The 18,699-nt window shown below is 47.4% G+C and overlaps 1 protein-coding gene across 7 annotated transcripts in view; it reads right to left on the bottom strand.

Annotated features, from left to right (window-relative positions):
- Window positions 1–8,557: 8,557 nt before the first annotated feature.
- The window catches only part of plppr2a (phospholipid phosphatase related 2a), a 44,234-nt gene continuing 34,092 nt past the window's right edge, over window positions 8,558–18,699 (bottom strand). For 6 of the 7 annotated variants that reach the window (XM_038784933.1, XM_038784930.1, XM_038784929.1 and 3 more), the window contains exons 5-8: window positions 17,223–17,473; window positions 15,441–15,617; window positions 10,033–10,151; window positions 8,558–9,348 (exon numbers count right to left, since the gene is read on the bottom strand). In XM_038784933.1, coding sequence (XP_038640861.1) covers window positions 9,243–9,348; window positions 10,033–10,151; window positions 15,441–15,617; window positions 17,223–17,473 — 653 coding nt within the window. In that variant the 3' untranslated portion in view covers window positions 8,558–9,242. Of the gene's footprint in view, window positions 9,349–10,016; window positions 10,152–15,440; window positions 15,618–17,222; window positions 17,474–18,699 lie in introns of all 7 variants that reach the window. The other variant, XM_038784932.1, reaches the window with a different exon arrangement.

Raw genomic sequence — 18,699 nt, 5'->3', positions numbered from 1 at the left:
CCATCTCCCGCGCCACTACCCTCGCCCCTTCCCCTCCCTCCTGAACAAGGATAGAGTCCCCCTCGTTCTCACATTTCATCCCACCAGTATGCAAAGCATAATCCTCCGCCATTTTCGCCAACTCCAGCATGATGCCACCACCAAACACATCTTCCCTTCACTCCCTCTGTCAGCATTCCGCAGAGACCGTTCCCTCTGAGACAATCTAGTCCACTCCCACCATACCCAGTACCTTTCCCATCACCCATGGCACCTTCCCATGCAATCGCAGAAGGTGTAACACCTGCCCATTTACCTCTTCCATGCTTAACATTCCAGGCCCAAAACACTCATTCCAGGTTAAGCAGCGTTTCACTTGCATCTCTTCCAATTTGGTCTACTGCATTCACTGCTCCCAATGTGGTCTCCTCTATATCGGAGAGACCAAACGCAGACTGGGTGATCGGTTTGCTGAGCATCTTGGGTCTGTGCACATTCAGGACCCTGATCTTCCTGTTGCCATTTTAACAAAAGACCCTGCTCCCATGCCCACATGTCTGTCCTTGGCCTGCTGCAATGTTCCAGTGAAGCTCAACACAAACTGGAGGAACAACATCTCATCTTCCAGTTAGGCACGCTACAGCCTTCCGGCCCGAACATTGAATTCAACAACTTCAGATGATCAGCCCCACCTCGACCCATTTGTTTTCATTTCATTTTAATTGTCTTTTCCCATTTCTTTCTTTCTTAATATACATTTAATTTCCCCCCCAATCTTATCCACCTTTCCTGCACCTTTCTCCTCTTTGCTTCCCACTTCCCCTCCCCCCATACCTACAGTTCATCCTCTGATGTTAGTTTCTCTGCTGTTGGACCTTTCACATCTTTTGTCCTCTCTGGGTGCTGCCATTAACACTCTTTCCCCTTGGTATCTGTGGCCATTAGCACCCAGTTTCCCTGGGTTTCTGTGGCTATGACTCATCTTACATTCTCACTCCACAGTATAAATATTTCCCACTTTCTCTGTCTGTTAGCTTTGACAAAGAGTCATCGGACTCGAAACATTAGCTATTTTCTCTCCCTACAGATGCTTCCAGACTTGCTGAGATTTTCCAGCATTTTCTCTCTCGTTTCAGATTCCAGCATCCGCAGTAATTTGCTCTTAAACTCAATCCCCCCTGTTAATGAAAGCCAACATACCATAAGCCTTTTTAACAACCCTATCAACCTGGGGGTGGCAACGTTGAAGGATCTATGTACGTAGACCCCAAGATCCCTCCATTCCTCCACACCTCCAAGAATCCTGCCTTTTACCCTGTATTCAGCATTCAAATTTGACCTTCCAAAATGGATCACTTCACATTTATCAAGGTTGAACTCCATCTGCCACTTCTCAGCCCAGCTCTGCATCCTGTCAATGTCCTGTTGTAACCTGCACCAACCCTCAACACTATCTACAACTCCACCAATCCTCGTGTCATCGGCAAACTTACAAACCCACCCTTCCACTTCCTCATCCAAGTCACTGATAAAAACCAAACAGAAAAAGAGCAGAGGTCCCAGAACAGATCCCTGCGGGACACCACTGGTCACCGACCTCCAGGCGGAATACTTTCCATCCACTACCACTCGCTGTCTTCTTTCGGCCAATTCTGTATCCAGACAGCCAGATTTCCCTGTATCCCATGCCCCAACTTTCTGAATGAGCCGACCATGGGGAACCTTATCAAATGCCTTACTGAAATCCATATACACCACATCCACTGCCCGATCTTCATCAATGTGTCTCGTCACATCCTCAAAGAATTCAATCAGGCTTGTGAGGTATGACCTGCCCCTCACAAAGCCATGCTGACTATCTTTAATAAAACTATGTTTTTCTAAATAATCATAAATCCTCTCTCTCAGAATCCATTCCAATATTTTGTTCACCGCAGACATAAGACTGATGGGTCTGTAATTCCCAGGGATTTCCCTATTCCCTTTCTTGAACAGGGGAACAACATTCACCTCCCTCCAGTCATCCGATACTACTCCAGTGGAGAGTGAGGACGCAAAGATCATCGCCAATGGCGCAGCAATCTCTTCCCTCGCTTCCCGTAGTAACCTTGGGTATATCCCATCAGGCCCAGGGGACTTATCTATCCTGATGCTTTTCAAAATTTCCAGTACATCCTCCTTCTTAATATCAACCTGTTCGAACCTATTAACCTGGTTCACGCTGTTCTCATGAGCAACAAGGTCCCTCTCTCTCGTGAATACTGAAGCAAAATATTCATTTAGGGCCTCACCTCTTTAGACTCTCGGCACAAGTTCTCTCCACTATCCCTGATCGGCCCTACTCTCACTCAGATCATTCCTTATTTCTCACATAAGTGTAGAATGCCTTGGGAGTTTTCACTAATCCTTCCCACCAGAGCTTTTCATGGCCCCTTCTAGCTCTCCTAAGTCCATTTTTGAGTTCCTTCCTGGCTACCTTGTAACCCTCTAGAGCCGAGTCAGATCCTTGCTTCCTCAACCTTACGTAAGCTGCCTTCTTCCTCTTGACTAAAAGCTCCACTTCCCTTGTCATCCAAGACTCCTTCACCTGACCATTCCTTCCTCGTCTCAGTGGGACAAAACTATCCAGCACTCGCAGCAAGTGCTCCTTAAACAATCCCCACATTACTGTTATACATTTCCCCAAGAACAACTGTTCCCACTTAATGCTCCTCAGCTGCTGTCTAATAGCAGTATAATTTCCCCTCCCCCAATTAAATACCTTCCCATACTGTGAGTTCCTATCCCTCTCCATGACTATGGTAAAGGTCAAGGAATTGTGGTCACTGTCACCGAAATTCTCTCCCAATGAGACATCTGACACCTGACCTGGTTCGTTGCCGAGCACCAAATCCAATATGGCCTCTCCCATAGTCGGCCTATCTACAGATTGAGCCAGGAATCCTTCCTGTACATACCTGACAAAATCTGCTCCATCCAAACCATTTGCACTAAGGAGGTTCCAGTCAATATTAGGGAAGTTGAAATCACCCATGACAACAACACTTGTTACTTCTGCACCGTTCCAAGATCTGCCGCCCAATCTGTCCCTCCATCTCTCTGCTGCTATTGGGGGTTCTATACAAAACTCCCAATAAAGTGACTGCTCCTTTCTTGTTTCTGACTTCTACCCATACTGACTCAGTAGACAAATCCTCCCCAACTAGCTACTTTTCTGAGGCTGTAGTGCACTCCCGAATTAACAGTGCCACTCCCCCTCTTTTACCTCCCTCCCTATTCTTCTGAAAACATCTAAATCGGGGAACATCTAACAACCATTCCTACCCCTGTGAAATCTATGTCTCCGTAATGGCCATAACATCGTAGTTCCAAGTACTGATCTGTGCTCTAAGTTCATCTCCCTTATTCCTGATACTCCTTGCATTGAAACAGACACACTTTAACCCATCCCACTGAATGTAACTTTGCCCTATCAACTGTCTATCCTTCCTCACAGACTTGCTACATAATATTTATGCCTGTTCAACAGCTACCCTATCCTCTGATCCATAGCTCTGGTTCCCATCCCCCTGCAAAACTGGTTTAAACGCTCACGAAGAGCTCTAGCAAACCTCCTGCCCAAGATATTGGTGTCCCTCCAGTTTAGGTACAACCCATGCTTCATGTACAGGTCCCACCTTCCCCCAAAGATATCCCAATGATCCATATATCTGAAGCCTTCCCTCCTGCACCAGCCCTGTAGCCACGTGTTCAGCTACACTCGCTCTCTTTTCCTTGTCTCACTTGCACGTGGCGCCGGTAGCAATCCTGAGATCACTACTCTGCTCGACCTCCTCTTTAGCTTCCAACCTAACTCCCTAAAATCACTTTTTAGATCCTCATGCCTTTTCTTAGCTATGTCGTTGGTGCCTACGTGCACCATGACTTCTGGTTGCTCCCTCTCTCCCTTAAGAATCCTGTAGACTCGATCCGAGACATCCCTGACCCTCGATCCGAGACATCCCTGACCCTGGCCACCCGGGAGGCAACATACTTTCCGGGAGTCTCGCTCGCGACCACAGAGTCTCCCATCTATTCCCCTAACAATTGAGTCTCCTATCACAATTGCTTTTCTATTCTTCCCCCTTCCCTTCTGAGCCCCAGAGCCAGACTCAGTGCCAGAGACCTGGCCGCTGGGGCCTTCCCCCAGTAGGCCATCTCCCTCAACAGCATCCAAAACGGTATACTTGTTTTGAAGGGGAACGGCCACGAGGGATCCCTGCACTGTCTGCCCATTTGTTTTCTTTCCCCTGACTGTAACCCAGCTACTGGTGCACAATGGTACCAACGATGTAGGTAGGAAAAGGGGTGTGGAGGTAATAAACAAGTTGAGGGAGTTAGGCTGGAAGTTAAAGGCCAGGACAGACAGAGTTGTCATCTCTGGTTTGTTGCCGGTGCCACGTGATAGCGAGGCTAGGAATAGGGAGAGAGTGAAGTTGAACACGTGGCTGCAGGAATGGTGTAGGAGGGAGGGCTTCAGGTATTTGGATAATTGGAGCGCATTCTGGGGAAGGTGGGACCTGTACAAGCAGGACGGGTTGTACCTGAACCAGACGGGCACCAATATCCTGGGAGGGAGGTTTTCTAGTACTCTTCGGGAGGGTTTAAACTAATTTGGCAGGGGAATGGGAACCGGATCTGTAGTCCAGCAACTAAGGAAGTCGATATTCAGGACGCCAAAGCACGTAGTGACGCAGTGGGGAAGGTAACACTGACAAAGGAGAGTACTTGCAGGCAAGGAGATGGGTTGAAGTGTGTATACTTCAACGCAAGAAGCATCAGGAATAAGGTGGGTGAACTTAAGGCATGGATCGGTACTTGGGACTATGATGTGGAGGCCATCACGGAAACTCGGATAGAAGAGGGGCAGAAATGGTTGTTGGAGGTACCTGGTTATAGATGTTTCAACAAGTTTAGGGAGGATGGTAAAAGAGGTGGGGGGGTGGCATTGTTAATTAGAGATAGTATAACAGCTGCAGAAAGGCAGTTCGAGGAGGATCTGCCTACTGAGGTAGTATGGGTTGAAGTCAGAAATAGGAAAGGAGCAGTCACCTTGTTGGGAGTTTTCTATAGGCCCCCCAATAGCAGCAGAGATGTGGAGGAACAGATTGGGAAACAGATTTTGGAAAGGTGCAGAAGTCATAGGGTAGTAGTCATGGGTGACTTCAACTTCCCAAACATTGAGTGGAAACTCTTTAGATCAAATAGTTTGGATGGGGTAGTGTTTGTGCAGTGTGTCCAGGAAGCTTTTCTAACACAGTATGTAGATTGTCCGACCAGAGGGGAGGCCATATTGAATTTAGTACTTGGTAATGAACCAGGGCAGGTGATAGATTTGTTAGTGGGGGAGCATTTTGGAGGTAGTGACCATAATTCTGTGACTTTCACTTTAGTAATGGAGAGGGATAGGTGCGTGCAACAGGGCAAGGTTTACAATTGGGGTAAGGGTAAATACGATGCTGTCAGACAAGAATTGAAGTGCAGAAGGTGGGAACATAGGCTGTCAGGGAAGGACACAAGTGAAATGTGGAACTTGTTTAAGGAACAGGTACTGCGTGTCTTTGATATGTATGTCCCTGTCAGGCAGGGAAGAGATGGTCGAGTGAGGGAACCATGGTTGACAAGAGAGGTTGAATGTCTTGTTAAGAGGAAGAAGGAGACTTATGTAAGGCTGAAGAAACAAGGTTCAGACAGGGCGCTGGAGGGATACAAGATAGCCAGGAGGGAACTGAAGAAAGGGATTAGGAGAGCTAAGAGAGGGCATGAAAAATCTTTGGCAGGTAGGATCAAGGAAAACCCCAAGGCCTTTTACACATATGTGAGAAATATGAAAATGACTAGAGCGAGGGTAGGTCCGATCAAGGACAGTAGCGGGAGATTGTGTATTGAGTCTGAACAGATAGGAGAGATCTTTAATGAGTACTTTTCTTCAGTATTTACAAATGAGAGGGGCCATATTGTTGGAGAGGACAGTGTGAAACAGACTGGTAAGCTCGAGGAGATATTTGTTCGGAACGAAGATGTGTTGGGCGTTTTGAAAAACCCCGGGCCGAGGGGATATATCCAAGGATTCTATGGGAAGCAAGAAATGAAATTGCAGAGCCGTTGGCAATGATCTTATCGTCCTCACTGTCAACAGGGGTGGTACCAGGGGATTGGAGAGTGGCGAATGTCGTGCCCCTGTTCAAAAAAGGGAATAGGGATAATCCTGGGAATTACAGGCCAGTTAGTCTTACTTCAGTGGTAGGCAAAGTAATGGAAAGGGTACTGACGGATAGGATTTCTGAGCATCAGGAAAGGCACTGCTTGATTTTAAATAGTCAGCACGGATTTGTGAGGGGTAGGTCTTGCCTTACAAGTCTTATTGACTTCTTTGAGGAGGTGACCAAGCATGTGGATGAAGGTAAAGCAGTGGATGTAGTGTACATGGATTTTAGTAAGGCATTTGATAAGGTTCCCTATGGTAGGCTTATGCAGAAAGTAAGGAGGCATGGGATAGTGGGAAATTTGGCCAGTTGGATAACAAACTGGCTAACCGATAGAAGACAGAGAGTGGTGGTGGATGGCAAATATTCAGCCTGGAGCCCAGTTATCAGTGGCGTACCGCAGGGATCAGTTCTGGGTCCTCTGCTGTTTGTGATTTTCATTAATGACTTGGATGAGGGAGTTGAAGGGTGGGTCAGTAAATTTGCAGATGATACGAAGATTGGTGGAGTTGTGGATAGTGAGGAGGGCTGTTGTCGGCTGCAAAGAGACATAGATAGAATGCAGAGCTGGGCTGAGAAGTGGCAGATGGAGTTTAACCCTGACAAGTGTGAGGTTATCCATTTTGGAAGGACAAATATGAATGCGGAATACAGGGTTAATGGTAGGGTTCTTGGCAATGTGGAGGAGCAGAGAGATCTTGGGGTCTATGTTCATACATCTTTGAAAGTTGCCATTCAAGTGGATAGAGCTGTGAAGAAGGCCTATGGTGTACTAGCGTTCATTAGCAGAGGGATTGAATTTAAGAGCCGTGAGGTGATGATGCAGCTGTACAAAACCTTGGTCAGGCCACATTTGGAGTACTGTGTGCAGTTCTGGTCACCTCATTTTAGGAAGGATGTGGAAGCTTTGGAAAAGGTGCAAAGGAGATTTACCAGGATGTTGCCTGGAATGGAGAGTAGGTCATACGAGGAAAGGTTGAGGGCGCTGGGCCTTTTCTCATTAGAACGGAGAAGGATGAGGGGCGACTTGATAGAGGTTTATAAGATTATCAGGGGAATAGATAGAGTAGACAGTCAGAGACTTTTTCCCCGGGTGGAACACCATTACAAGGGGACATAAATTTAAGATAAATGGTGGAAGATATAGGGGGGATGTCAGAGGTAGGTTCTTTACCCAGAGAGTAGTGGGGGCATGGAATGCACTGCCTGTGGAAGTAGTTGAGTCGTAAACGTTCAAGCGGCTATTGGATAGGTACATGGATTATGGTAGAATAATGGAGTGTAGATTAATTTGTTCTTAAGGGCAGCACGGTAGCATTGTGGATAGCACAATTGCTTCATAGCTCCAGGGTCCCAGGTTCGATTTTGACTTGGGTCACTGTCTGTGTGGAGTCTGCACATCCTCCCCGTGTGTGCGTGGGTTTCCTCCAGGTGCTCCGGTTTCCTCCCACAGTCCAAAGATGTGCAGGTTGGGTGGATTGGCCATAATAAATTGATTGCCCTTAGTGTCCAAAATTCTATGATCTATGATTAACCTAGGACAAAAGTTCGGCACAGCATCGTGGGCCGAAGGGCCTGTTCTGTGCTATATTTCTCTATGTTCTATGTACTCTTGTCCTGTACCGTGGGTGTGGCTAGGTTGAAGTTAGGTTGGAGACTTGGGCAGAGAAATGGCAAATGGAGTTTAATCCGGACAAATGTGAGGTAATGCATTTTGGTAGGTCTAACATAGAGGGGAAATATACAGTAAATGGCAAAACTCTTATGAAGATCTGGGAGTGCAGGTCCACAGATCTTTGAAAGTGGCACCACAAGTGGTCAAGGTAGTCAAGAAAGCATACGGAACGCTTGCCGTCATTGGACGGGGCATCGCGTATAAAAACTGGCAACTCATGCTAAGTTGTATAAAACTATGGTAAGGCTGCACTTGGAATATTGCGCACAATTCTGGTTACCACACTGCCAGGAGGCTGTGGAAACTTTGGAGAGGGTGGAGGGGAGGTTTACCAGGATGTTGCCTGGTCTGGAGGGTGTTAGCTATGCAGAGAGTGAATAAACCCGGACTGTTTTCATTGGAATGACGGAGGTTGAGGGGGTGACCTGAAACAGATCTGCAAGATTATGAGGGGCATGGATAGAGTGGATGGGCAGGCACTCTTTCCCAGGGTGGAGGGGTCAGTCACCAGGGGGCATAGGTTTAAGGTCCTTGGGGCAAAATTGAGAGGAGATGTGCGAGGCAGGCTTTTTACACAGAGCGTGGTGAGGGCCTGGAACTCATTGCCAGGGGAGGTTGTGGAAGCAGTTACGTTAATGGCGTTCAAAAGACATCTTGACAAATACATGGATAGGATGGGTATAGAGGGATACGGCACAAGGAAGTGCTGAGGATTTGGGCCAAGTTTGTTTTCATGACCGGTATAGGCTTGGAGGGTCGAAGGGCCTGTTCCTGTGCTGTATGCTCACTTATTTCCCACCTGACACCCAGTTATTCCCCACCTGATACCCAACTATTCCTAACATGATGCCTAGCTTTTCACCACATGATGCCCAGCCATTCCCTGCCTAGCACCCAGATATTCTTCACCTGTTTCCTATTGATGCTTTGGTTTCTTGCTGTGATAACTTACATCGAAGGTGAAATATATTGCAGAGTTCCTATTGATGCAGATTATTCACAATCTGCTGGAAGGAGTGGTGAGGATATGTGTACAAAATTGCTCCTCAAACCAATAAAATATCCCAGACTTCCAATTACTCGATTCAAGTCTACCAACAGCGAGACTGAATTGTTCATATTACCCCGGCCTGGGGCATCGACACAGAGGTACTGGGGTTTGATTCCTACATAATATTTGGTGATATGACCAAAATAGGGGTTTGATAAAAACAGATGATATTACAGCAAATGTTCCTACTTGCTTGACAATCACAAGACTCAGTTCTAATGCAATGAGACTGCTGCTCTATAGAGACGGACCATGCAATACTCCACACACATCGGACTGCTCCATCTGCAACTCAAACTTCACTCATCACTGATTGGGTGGCGATCAGCACATCTGGTGTTGAGGGGAAGAAAGTGGAGGGTCGTTCATGTACCTTTTGCGAATGCAACTGGACAATTCTGAAAACACAAAGGTTCAGAATGAAATCATGTTCATCGTGATTAGGGTCTCGCCATCAAAGTGTAACAAAGTAAAAATGCAGAGCAATAATCATAGCTACAGGAGACACTAAGTCCAGCTCATGTGTTTCTGGAGTGTGTTCATTACTGTATTTGTTTATTGGTATCCTCATGTTTGACTGCACAAAGCGGACATGAGCAGTTGCTGCCATGAAATACTAACAGGGCCAGTTCATGGAATCAGCAGAGGTTGAGCCAGGAGGTACATAAATGTGATTAAAGAAGGTCTTTAGTAGTCATAACCATAAGCAGATCAGCACCAAATGTTGACCTCATCAATAAACAGATATTTGTAGTTTTCAAGGCTTCATTAGAGAATTCAGTGATAAAAATTACATTGTACTGGATAAAGTAATTAAAAGGTTTATGAAGTGCTAATGTTTCAGGAGGATGGATAAGATCATTACCTAATTGGAGGTAAATAATGTTTAATTCTTGCAGCCTGGTTTGCTGCCAAACTCATTCTCACTTCCTGAGGAGTTCAATGATCATTAATGAAATTGGCTGCAGTTCTATATTTTTCTTCCAGACGTTTAGTTTGTGGAGGGGGAGCAGAGAAGAGACTCAGCCGTCACTCTGCAGGTTTCTTATGGGTCGCGACCTCTTACCTGAACAACACTTAACTTTTCTAATGGACTTTCCACACATGGGAGAGCGAGCATCACACAGACTGGCTTCGACACACTATACGCTTTCTTACACACCGGATTTGGGCTCTTAAAATTATACACGACACAGCACACCTGTAAGAAGTTATTGGAGAGTCTTAGACATTATTATTTGTTCCCAGTGAAAACATAGTTATTTTCAAGTATGCTGTAAGTAAAAGAACTCATATTCTGCTGAATTATTCAAGCCGTTCAGCATGGAACACCCCTCCTGGATAATACTTTTACAGTTACCCAGTGGGTATTCCTTACCCTGCTGAATAACACATTTGTACAGTAACACAGAACAAGCATAGAATCACTATAGTGCAGAGGTGGCCATTCAGCCCATCGAGTCTGCACCGACCCTCTGAAAGAGCGCCCTACCTGGGCCCACTCCCCTGCCCCATCCTCGCAACCCCCCCTAAACTGCACATCATTGGACACGCAGCAACAATTTAGCGTGGCCAATCCACCTAAACTGCACAAAACTGGGGTAATATACTGATATGGATTAAAAATTGGTTAACAGGCAGAAAATAAAGACTAGGAATAGAAAGAGAAATAAAGAGAAATACAGCACAGAACAGGCCCTTCGCCCCACGATGTTGCGCCGAACTTTTGTCCTAGGTTAATCATAGAATTTTGGACACCTTTTCATGGTCAATCCACCCAACCTGCACATCTTTGGACTGTGGGAGGAAACCGGAGTACCCGGAGGAAACCCACGCACACACGGGGAGGATGTGCAGACTCCGCACAGACAGTGACCCAAGTCGAAATCGAACTTGGGACCCTGGAGCTGTGAAGCAATTGTGCTATCCACAATGCTACCGTGCTGCCCTTAAGACGTTAACCTACACTCCATTATTCTACCCTAATCCATGTACCTATCCAATAGCCGCTTGAAGGTCCCTAACTTTTCCGACTCAACTACTTCCACAGGCAGTGCATTCCATGCCCCCACTACTCTCTGGGTAAAGAACCTACCTCTGACATCTCCCCTATATCTTCCACCATTTATCTTAAATTTATGTCCCCTTGTAATGGTGTGTTCCACCCGGGGAAAAAGTCTCTGACTGTCTACTCTATCTATTCCCCTAATCATCTTATAAACCTCTATTAAGTCGCCCCTCATCCTTCTCCGTTCTAATGAGAAAAGGCCTAGCACCCTCAACCTTTCCTCGTATGACCTACTCTCCATTCCAGGCAACATCCTGGTAAATCTCCTTTGCACCTTTTCCAAAGCTTCCACATCCTTCCTAAAATGAGGTGACCAGAACTGCACACAGTACTCCAAATGTGGCCTGACCAAGGTTTTGTACAGCTACATCATCACCTCACGGCTCTTAAATTCAATCCCTCTGCTAATGAACGCTAGCACACCATAGGCCTTCTTCACAGCTCTATCCACTTGAGTGGCAACTTTCAAAGATCTATGAACATAGACCCCAAGATCTCTCTGCTCCTCTACATTGCCAAGAACCCTACCATTAACCCTGTATTCCGCATTCATATTTGTCCTTCCAAAATGGACAACCTCACACTTGTCAGGGTTAAACTCCATCTGCCATTTCTCAGCCCAGCTCTGCATTCTATCTATGTCTCTTTGAAGCCTACAACAGCCCTCCTCACTATCCACAACTCCACCAATCTTCGTATCATCTGCAAATTTACTGACCCACCCTTCAACTCCCTCATCCAAGTCGTTAATGAAAATCACAAACAGCAGAGGACCCAGAACTGATCCCTGCGGTACGCCACTGATAACTGGGCTCCAGGCTGAATATTTGCCATCCACCACCACTCTCTGTCTTCTATCGGTTAGCCAGTTTGTTATCCAACTGGCCAAATTTCCCACTATCCCATGCCTCCTAACTTTCTGCATAAGCCTACCATGGGGAACCTTATCAAATGCCTTACTAAAATCCATGTACACTACATCCACTGCTTTACCTTCATCCACATGCTTGGTCACCTCCTCAAAAAAGTCAATAAGACTTGTAAGGCAAGACCTACCCCTCACAAATCCGTGCTGACTATCCCTAATCAAGCAGTGCCTTTCCAGATGCTCAGAAATCCTATCCCTCAGTACCCTTTCCATTACTTTGCCTACCACTGAAGTAAGACTAACTGGCCTGTAATTCCCAGGGTTATCCCTATTCCCTTTTTTGAACAGGGGCACGACATTCGCCACTCTCCAATCCTCTGGTACCACCCCTGTTGACAGCGAGGACGAAAAGATCATTGCCAACGGCTCTGCAATTTCATTTCTTGCTTCCCATAGAATCCTTGGATATATCCCGTCAGGCCCGGGGGACTTGTCTATCCTCAAGTTTTTCAAAACGCGCAACACATCTTCCTTCCTGACAAGTATCTCCTCGAGCTTATCAGTCTGCTTCACGCTGTCCTCTCCAACAATATGGCCCCTCTCGTTTGTAAATACTGAAGAAAAATACTTGTTCAAGACCTCTCCTATCTCTTCAGACTCAATACACAATCTCCCACTACTGTCCTTGATCGGACCTACCCTCGCTCTAGTCATTCTCATATTTCTCACATATGTGTAAAAGGCCTTGGGGTTTTCCTTGATCCTACCCGCCAAATAAACACATCATTCTCTTATTTTATTTATTTTTCCATACTTGGGGTTAGTGGTGATGTTGGGGGGGGGGGGGGGGGGGTGGGGGGGGGGGGGTGGGGGGGGGGGGGGTGGGGGGGGGGGGGGGTGCTGTTTTTGTGGGTAGTTGGGCATTAGTATATTTTAAGCCTTTTGTTAAAATTTCTGCATCTTTACCTGAGTGGTTTTAGCAATAAACTGATGGCTTATTTCTAACCCTAACCCTAACCCATACAGCTGATGGGTCGTCTGGGGTCAGAAGGAAACCTATAAGACCACAGGACATAGGAGCAGAATTAGGCCACTCGGCCCATCGAATCTGCTCCGCCATTCAATCATGGCTGATATTTTCTCATCCCCATTCTCCTGCTTTCTCCCCATAATCCCTGATCCCCTTATTAATCAAGAACCCATCTATCTCTGTCTTAAAGACACTCAGTGATTTGGCCTCCGCAGCCTTTTGCAGCAAAGAGTTCCACAGATTCGCCACCCTCTGGCTGAAGAATTTCCTCCTCATCTCTGTTTTAAAGGATCGTCCCTTTAGTCTGAGATGGTGTCCTCTGGTTCCAGTTTTTCCTACAAGTGGAAACATCCTCTCCACGTCCAGGCCTCGCAGTATCCTGGAAGTTTCAATTCGATTCTGGGGGGACACCAACATGACCCTTGGCGCTAGGTTTAAAGTGGGCTGTTAGCGGTGTGCGCAGCTGTATGGCTGCCTTGCCGGCTGTGGCCATAGTGCTCTGTGACTGTCCACCCTGACCCCACAGCCCACCTCCTGGCCACCCCTGCGAACCTCCCCACCCACCACCTAACCCATACAGCTGATGTATGTCTGTACCCCCTCTCTCTCCCTCAGTCTCTGTACCCCCTCTCTCTCCCTCAGTCTCCGTACCCCCTCTCTCTCCCTCAGTCTCTGTACCCCCTCTCTCTCCCTCAGTCTCTGTACCCCCTCTCTCTCCCTCAGTCTCTATACCCCCTCTCTCTCCCTCAGTCTCCGTACCCCCTCTCTCTCCCTCAGTCTCTGTACCCCCTCTCTCTCCCTCAGTCTCTGTACCCCTCTCTCTCCCTCAGTCTCCGTACCCCCTCTCTCTCCCTCAGTCTCCGTACCCCCTCTCTCTCCCTCAGTCTCCGTACCCCCCTCTCTCTCCCTCAGTCTCCGTACCCCCTCTCTCTCCCTCAGTCTCTGTACCCCCTCTCTCTCCCTCAGTCTCCGTACCCCCTCTCTCTCCCTCAGTCTCTGTACCCCCTCTATCCCCCCTTCAGTTTCCTCCCACAGTCTAAAGATGTGCGGGTTAGGTGGATTGGCCAGGATAAATTGTCCCACAGTGTCCAAACGGTTAGTTGGGTTACTGGGTTATGGGGATAGGGTGGAAGCGTGGGCTTAAGTGGGGGGCTCTTTCCAAGGGCCGGTGCAGACTCGATAGGCTGAATGGCCTCCTTCTGCACTGTAATTCTATGATTCTATAAGTAATATTATTATTTTCCAAGTGTCCAATACCACATCCTTTATAATGATTCTGTTTATTATACTAATGAAAAACACTCAGCAGCTGCTTCAATTATATCTGAAAATTCTGCATCCAGGGACTGTGCAGGAACTGATTCTGCATCCAGGGACTGTGCAGGAACCGATTCTGCATCCAGGGACTGTGCAGGAACAGATTCTGCATCCAGGGACAGTGCAGGAACCGATTCTGCATCCAGGGACTGTGCAGGAACCGATTCTGCATCCAGGGACTGTGCAGGAACTGATTCTGCATCCAGGGACTGTGCAGGAACCGATTCTGCATCCAGGGACTGTGCAGGAACTGATTCTGCATCCAGGGACTGTGCAGGAACTGATTCTGCATCCAGGGACTGTGCAGGAACTGATTCTGCATCCAGGGACTGTGCAGGAACTGATTCTGCATCCAGGGACTGTGCAGGAACCGATTCTGCATCCAGGGACTGTGCAGGAACAGATTCTGCATCCAGGGACAGTGCAGGAACCGATTCTGCATCCAGGGACTGTGCAGGAACCGATTCTGCATCCAGGGACTGTGCAGGAACCGATTCTGCATCCAGGGACTGTGCAGGAACCGATTCTGCATCCAGGGACTGTGCAGGAACTGATTCTGCATCCAGGGACTGTGCAGGAACTGATTCTGCATCCAGGGACTGTGCAGGAACTGATTCTGCATATAGGGACTGTGCAGGAACCGATTCTGCATCCAGGGACTGTGCAGGAACTGATTCTGCACCCAGGGACTGTGCAGGAACTGATTCTGCATCCAGGGACTGTGCAGGAACTGATTCTGCATCCAGGGACTGTGCAGGAACTGATTCTGCATCCAGGGACTGTGCAGGAACTGATTCTGCACCCAGGGACTGTGCAGGAACTGATTCTGCACCCAGGGACTGTGCAGGAACTGATTCTGCATCCAGGGACTGTGCAGGAACTGATTCTGCATCCAGGGACTGTGCAGGAACCGATTCTGCATCCAGGGACTGTGCAGGAACCGATTCTGCATCCAGGGACTGTGCAGGAACTGATTCTGCATCCAGGGACTGTGCAGGAACTGATTCTGCACCCAGGGACTGTGCAGGAACTGATTCTGCACCCAAGGACTGTGCAGGAACTGATTCTGCATCCAGGGACTGTGCAGGAACTGATCTTAACCGAATATTCAGAAAAACCAATTGAATCAAGTTTGGATTCTCTCACTCTTCTCATCCTAGTTCCCTGTCAATGTGGGTTGTATTGTTATTTAAAGTGATTCACTCACCAGAAACACAGCAACTGCTCCGCCGGTGAGGAATCCCACAAGAACATCCGACCAATGATTGCGATACTCAGAGACTCGCACTACTCCCGTTAAAAATGTCAGGCACAGGAGTGTTAGACACAGCATGGGCTTGGTGAGCCGTGTCCCCTTAGCTTGGAACATGACTGTCAGATACATCTAGGCATAAAAACAAGTCAGCATTCTCACATCAAGGCCAACAAAATAAATCAGTTATTGAGAACAGTTAACAAAGTAATTTCATCTCAGTTTTACACTAAATTTCTGGTTCAAATATCTGCAATTTACATCTGGGTTGTTCAGAACTACAAACAGGGAAGCAGCACATGCATGCTGCTTCAATCAGAACAAATGAAAATGTACTGATAGCATCAGTCTGAATGTATCTTAAACCCCGACTCCCAGAGTCACAGTCCGACTGTATCACGTATATTGTGGCCATGGGGGTGGCCCCAGCCAGTGGCTGGCGAGTCAGTACCAACGCCACTGTGGCCATGGGGGTGGCCCCAGCCAGTGGCTGGCGAGTCAGTACCAACACCACTGTGGCCATGGGGGTGGCCCCAGCCAGTGGCTGGCGAGTCAGTACCAACGCCACTGGGGCGATGGGGGTGGCCCCAGCCAGTGGCTGGCGAGTCAGTACCAACGCCACTGGGGCGATGGGGGTGGCCCCAGCCAGTGGCTGGCGAGTCAGTACCAACGCCACTGGGGCCATGGGGGTGGCCCCAGCCAGTGGCTGGCGAGTCAGTACCAACGCCACTGGGGCCATTTGTAGCAGCACAAATGAAGTTAAATCCCAATCAACCATTTTCCTGCCTCATGCGAGATTCCAAGAGTTTTTAGGTCGAGGAAACTGGCCTCCATGATCTTCTGGCTAATCAAAAGACTGACAGCTGTTCAGACAGAGCAGTGGCACTAAGAGACAGGAATACTTACAAGGGATGGATTCACACCTTTGATGTCGTGGTTCAGATAAATATGCCTGGAAAGTGTACAGTGCACACTTACACATTCATAATGCACACTTACATATACATAGTGCACACTTACTCATAGTCACCACCATTCAATGAATGGTTAAAATACATAAAAGCTAATGACTTGGTGAAAGTGCATCTGTAGCAGTGGTGTGTATGTACATGGCTGGGTATATACTGTGATTCAGATACCGTTGTGTACACGGCATTGTAGATACTGTATTTCTCATACTGCGTACATGGCAATGTACAAACCGTGTTGCATTCACCATTCTGTATGTGGTAACATACAGACTGTGTTTCACTCACCATTGTATACATGGCACAAATCAATATTGTGTTCCACTTACCGCTGTGTACAAGGCAGCGTACATGCAGTGTGTCACTTACCGCTGTGTACAAGGCAGCGTACATGCAGTGTGTCACTTACCGCTGTGTACAAGGCAGCGTACATGCAGTGTGTCACTTACCGCTGTGTACAAGGCAGCGTACATGCAGTGTGTCACTTACCGCTGTGTACAAGGCAGCGTACATGCAGTGTGTCACTTACCGCTGTGTACAAGGCAGCGTACATGCAGTGTGTCACTTACCGCTGTGTACAAGGCAGCGTACATGCAGTGTGTCACTTACCGCTGTGTACAAGGCAGCGTACATGCAGTGTGTCACTTACCACTGTGTACAAGGCAGCGTACATGCAGTGTGTCACTTACCGCTGTGTACAAGGCAGCGTACATGCAGTGTGTCACTTACCGCTGTGTACAAGGCAGCGTACATGCAGTGTGTCACTTACCACTGTGTACAAGGCAGCGTACATACTAAGGGCAGCATCTTTGGAAGGGAACGCTCGTCTTGCACGGGATATGAGGTTCGGACTTCCTGTGCAGGCATCCTGCGAGCTGATGAACTGGGTGGGTAGCCTGCAGCCCAAGGCAGTATAGTTTGGTTGACACACGGTTAGGAAATGTGGTGTTGGACTTCCCATCACCACTTGTCCCGCGTTTACAAATATGTCAGTTGCAAAAAGACCAAAAGTATAAACTCCTAGAAAAGAAAAGACAGCTCAGGACTGATAAAATAATATGAATTTAATATGTAACCTGTTTCACTCAATCTCCCGCCTCTGATATTTACTCGTTTTATCCTCCTTTCCCTCTCACTTCCTGAGTTTCTGCTGCAGCTTTTAACTCCGGGACCAGGGATCATCCAGATTCCTGGGATCGGGGATCCACCTCCCCATTGCTGAGGATTGGGGTTTCTGCCAATCAGATTGGTCCATTGGGATGTGTAATAACAAGTCATTTTATGACTTTTGTACTTGAATCAGATCAAAGCAGCCACCATTAATTGCCATTCTTATAAAATAGCTGGAATGAACCTAGTGCCACAGAAGTTGTGTACATTTGAATACCAGCAGCAGCTTCAGATTAGGTACCTATAATTGGATTGAAAATAGCACCGTTTCACAACCACACAGGAGATTTTGTGATGCAATGGGTGACCCCCCGACCTCTGGGCCAGAAGGTCCAGGTTTTATGGCCAAAGAAGGCGTATTCATAACTCAGCCAATCAGGTTGTGCGTCAATCTGCAAAATCCTTCCAACACGCCAATGGCAGGGGGTAAGAACGGGAGAGATTTTTAGACAGCTGAGCTATATGTGGAGTGGATTCCTCTCAAACTGTCAGCCTCTGGCAACAGTCTAGTGACTTGATCCAGGAAGAACTCGCAATGGAAACAGACAAAAGTCTGCCTTAGTGCAGGAAGAGAATTGGAATTGAAATTTCACACCGACAGGATATTTTAAAGCACTTTACAGTCAATTAAATATTAATTTTAAATGTCCCGTTATATTGAAAAAAACGGTTGTAATACTGGAAACTTGGTAGGCAATTTGTGCAGAGCAAGATTGCACAAGAAACAAAGTAATAATGGCCAGAATCTCTTTTGTGGTGTTGATTGAGGGATAAATATTGGCCAGAAAACTGACATAATTCAGTTGTTCTTATTCAAAATGATGCCATGGGATCTCAGGAACAAATGGGGCCTCAGTTTATGTCTTATCTGTGGGTAGCACAGTGGTTAGCACTGTTGCTTCACAGCTCCAGGGTCCCAGGTTCGATTCCCGGCTTGGGTCACTGTCTGTGCAGAGTCTGCACGTTCTCCCCGTGTCTGCGTGGGTTTCCTCCGGGTGCTCCGGTTTCCTCCCACAAGTCCAGAAAGACGTGCTGTTAGGTGAATTGGACATTCTGAATTCTCCCTCTGTGTACCC

The sequence above is a fragment of the Scyliorhinus canicula genome, chromosome 25 (genome assembly GCF_902713615.1).
Source record: "Scyliorhinus canicula chromosome 25, sScyCan1.1, whole genome shotgun sequence".
NCBI lineage: Eukaryota > Metazoa > Chordata > Chondrichthyes > Carcharhiniformes > Scyliorhinidae > Scyliorhinus > Scyliorhinus canicula.
Note: the sequence above shows the minus strand (reverse complement) of the source record. Positions and strands in the feature narration are given on the sequence as shown.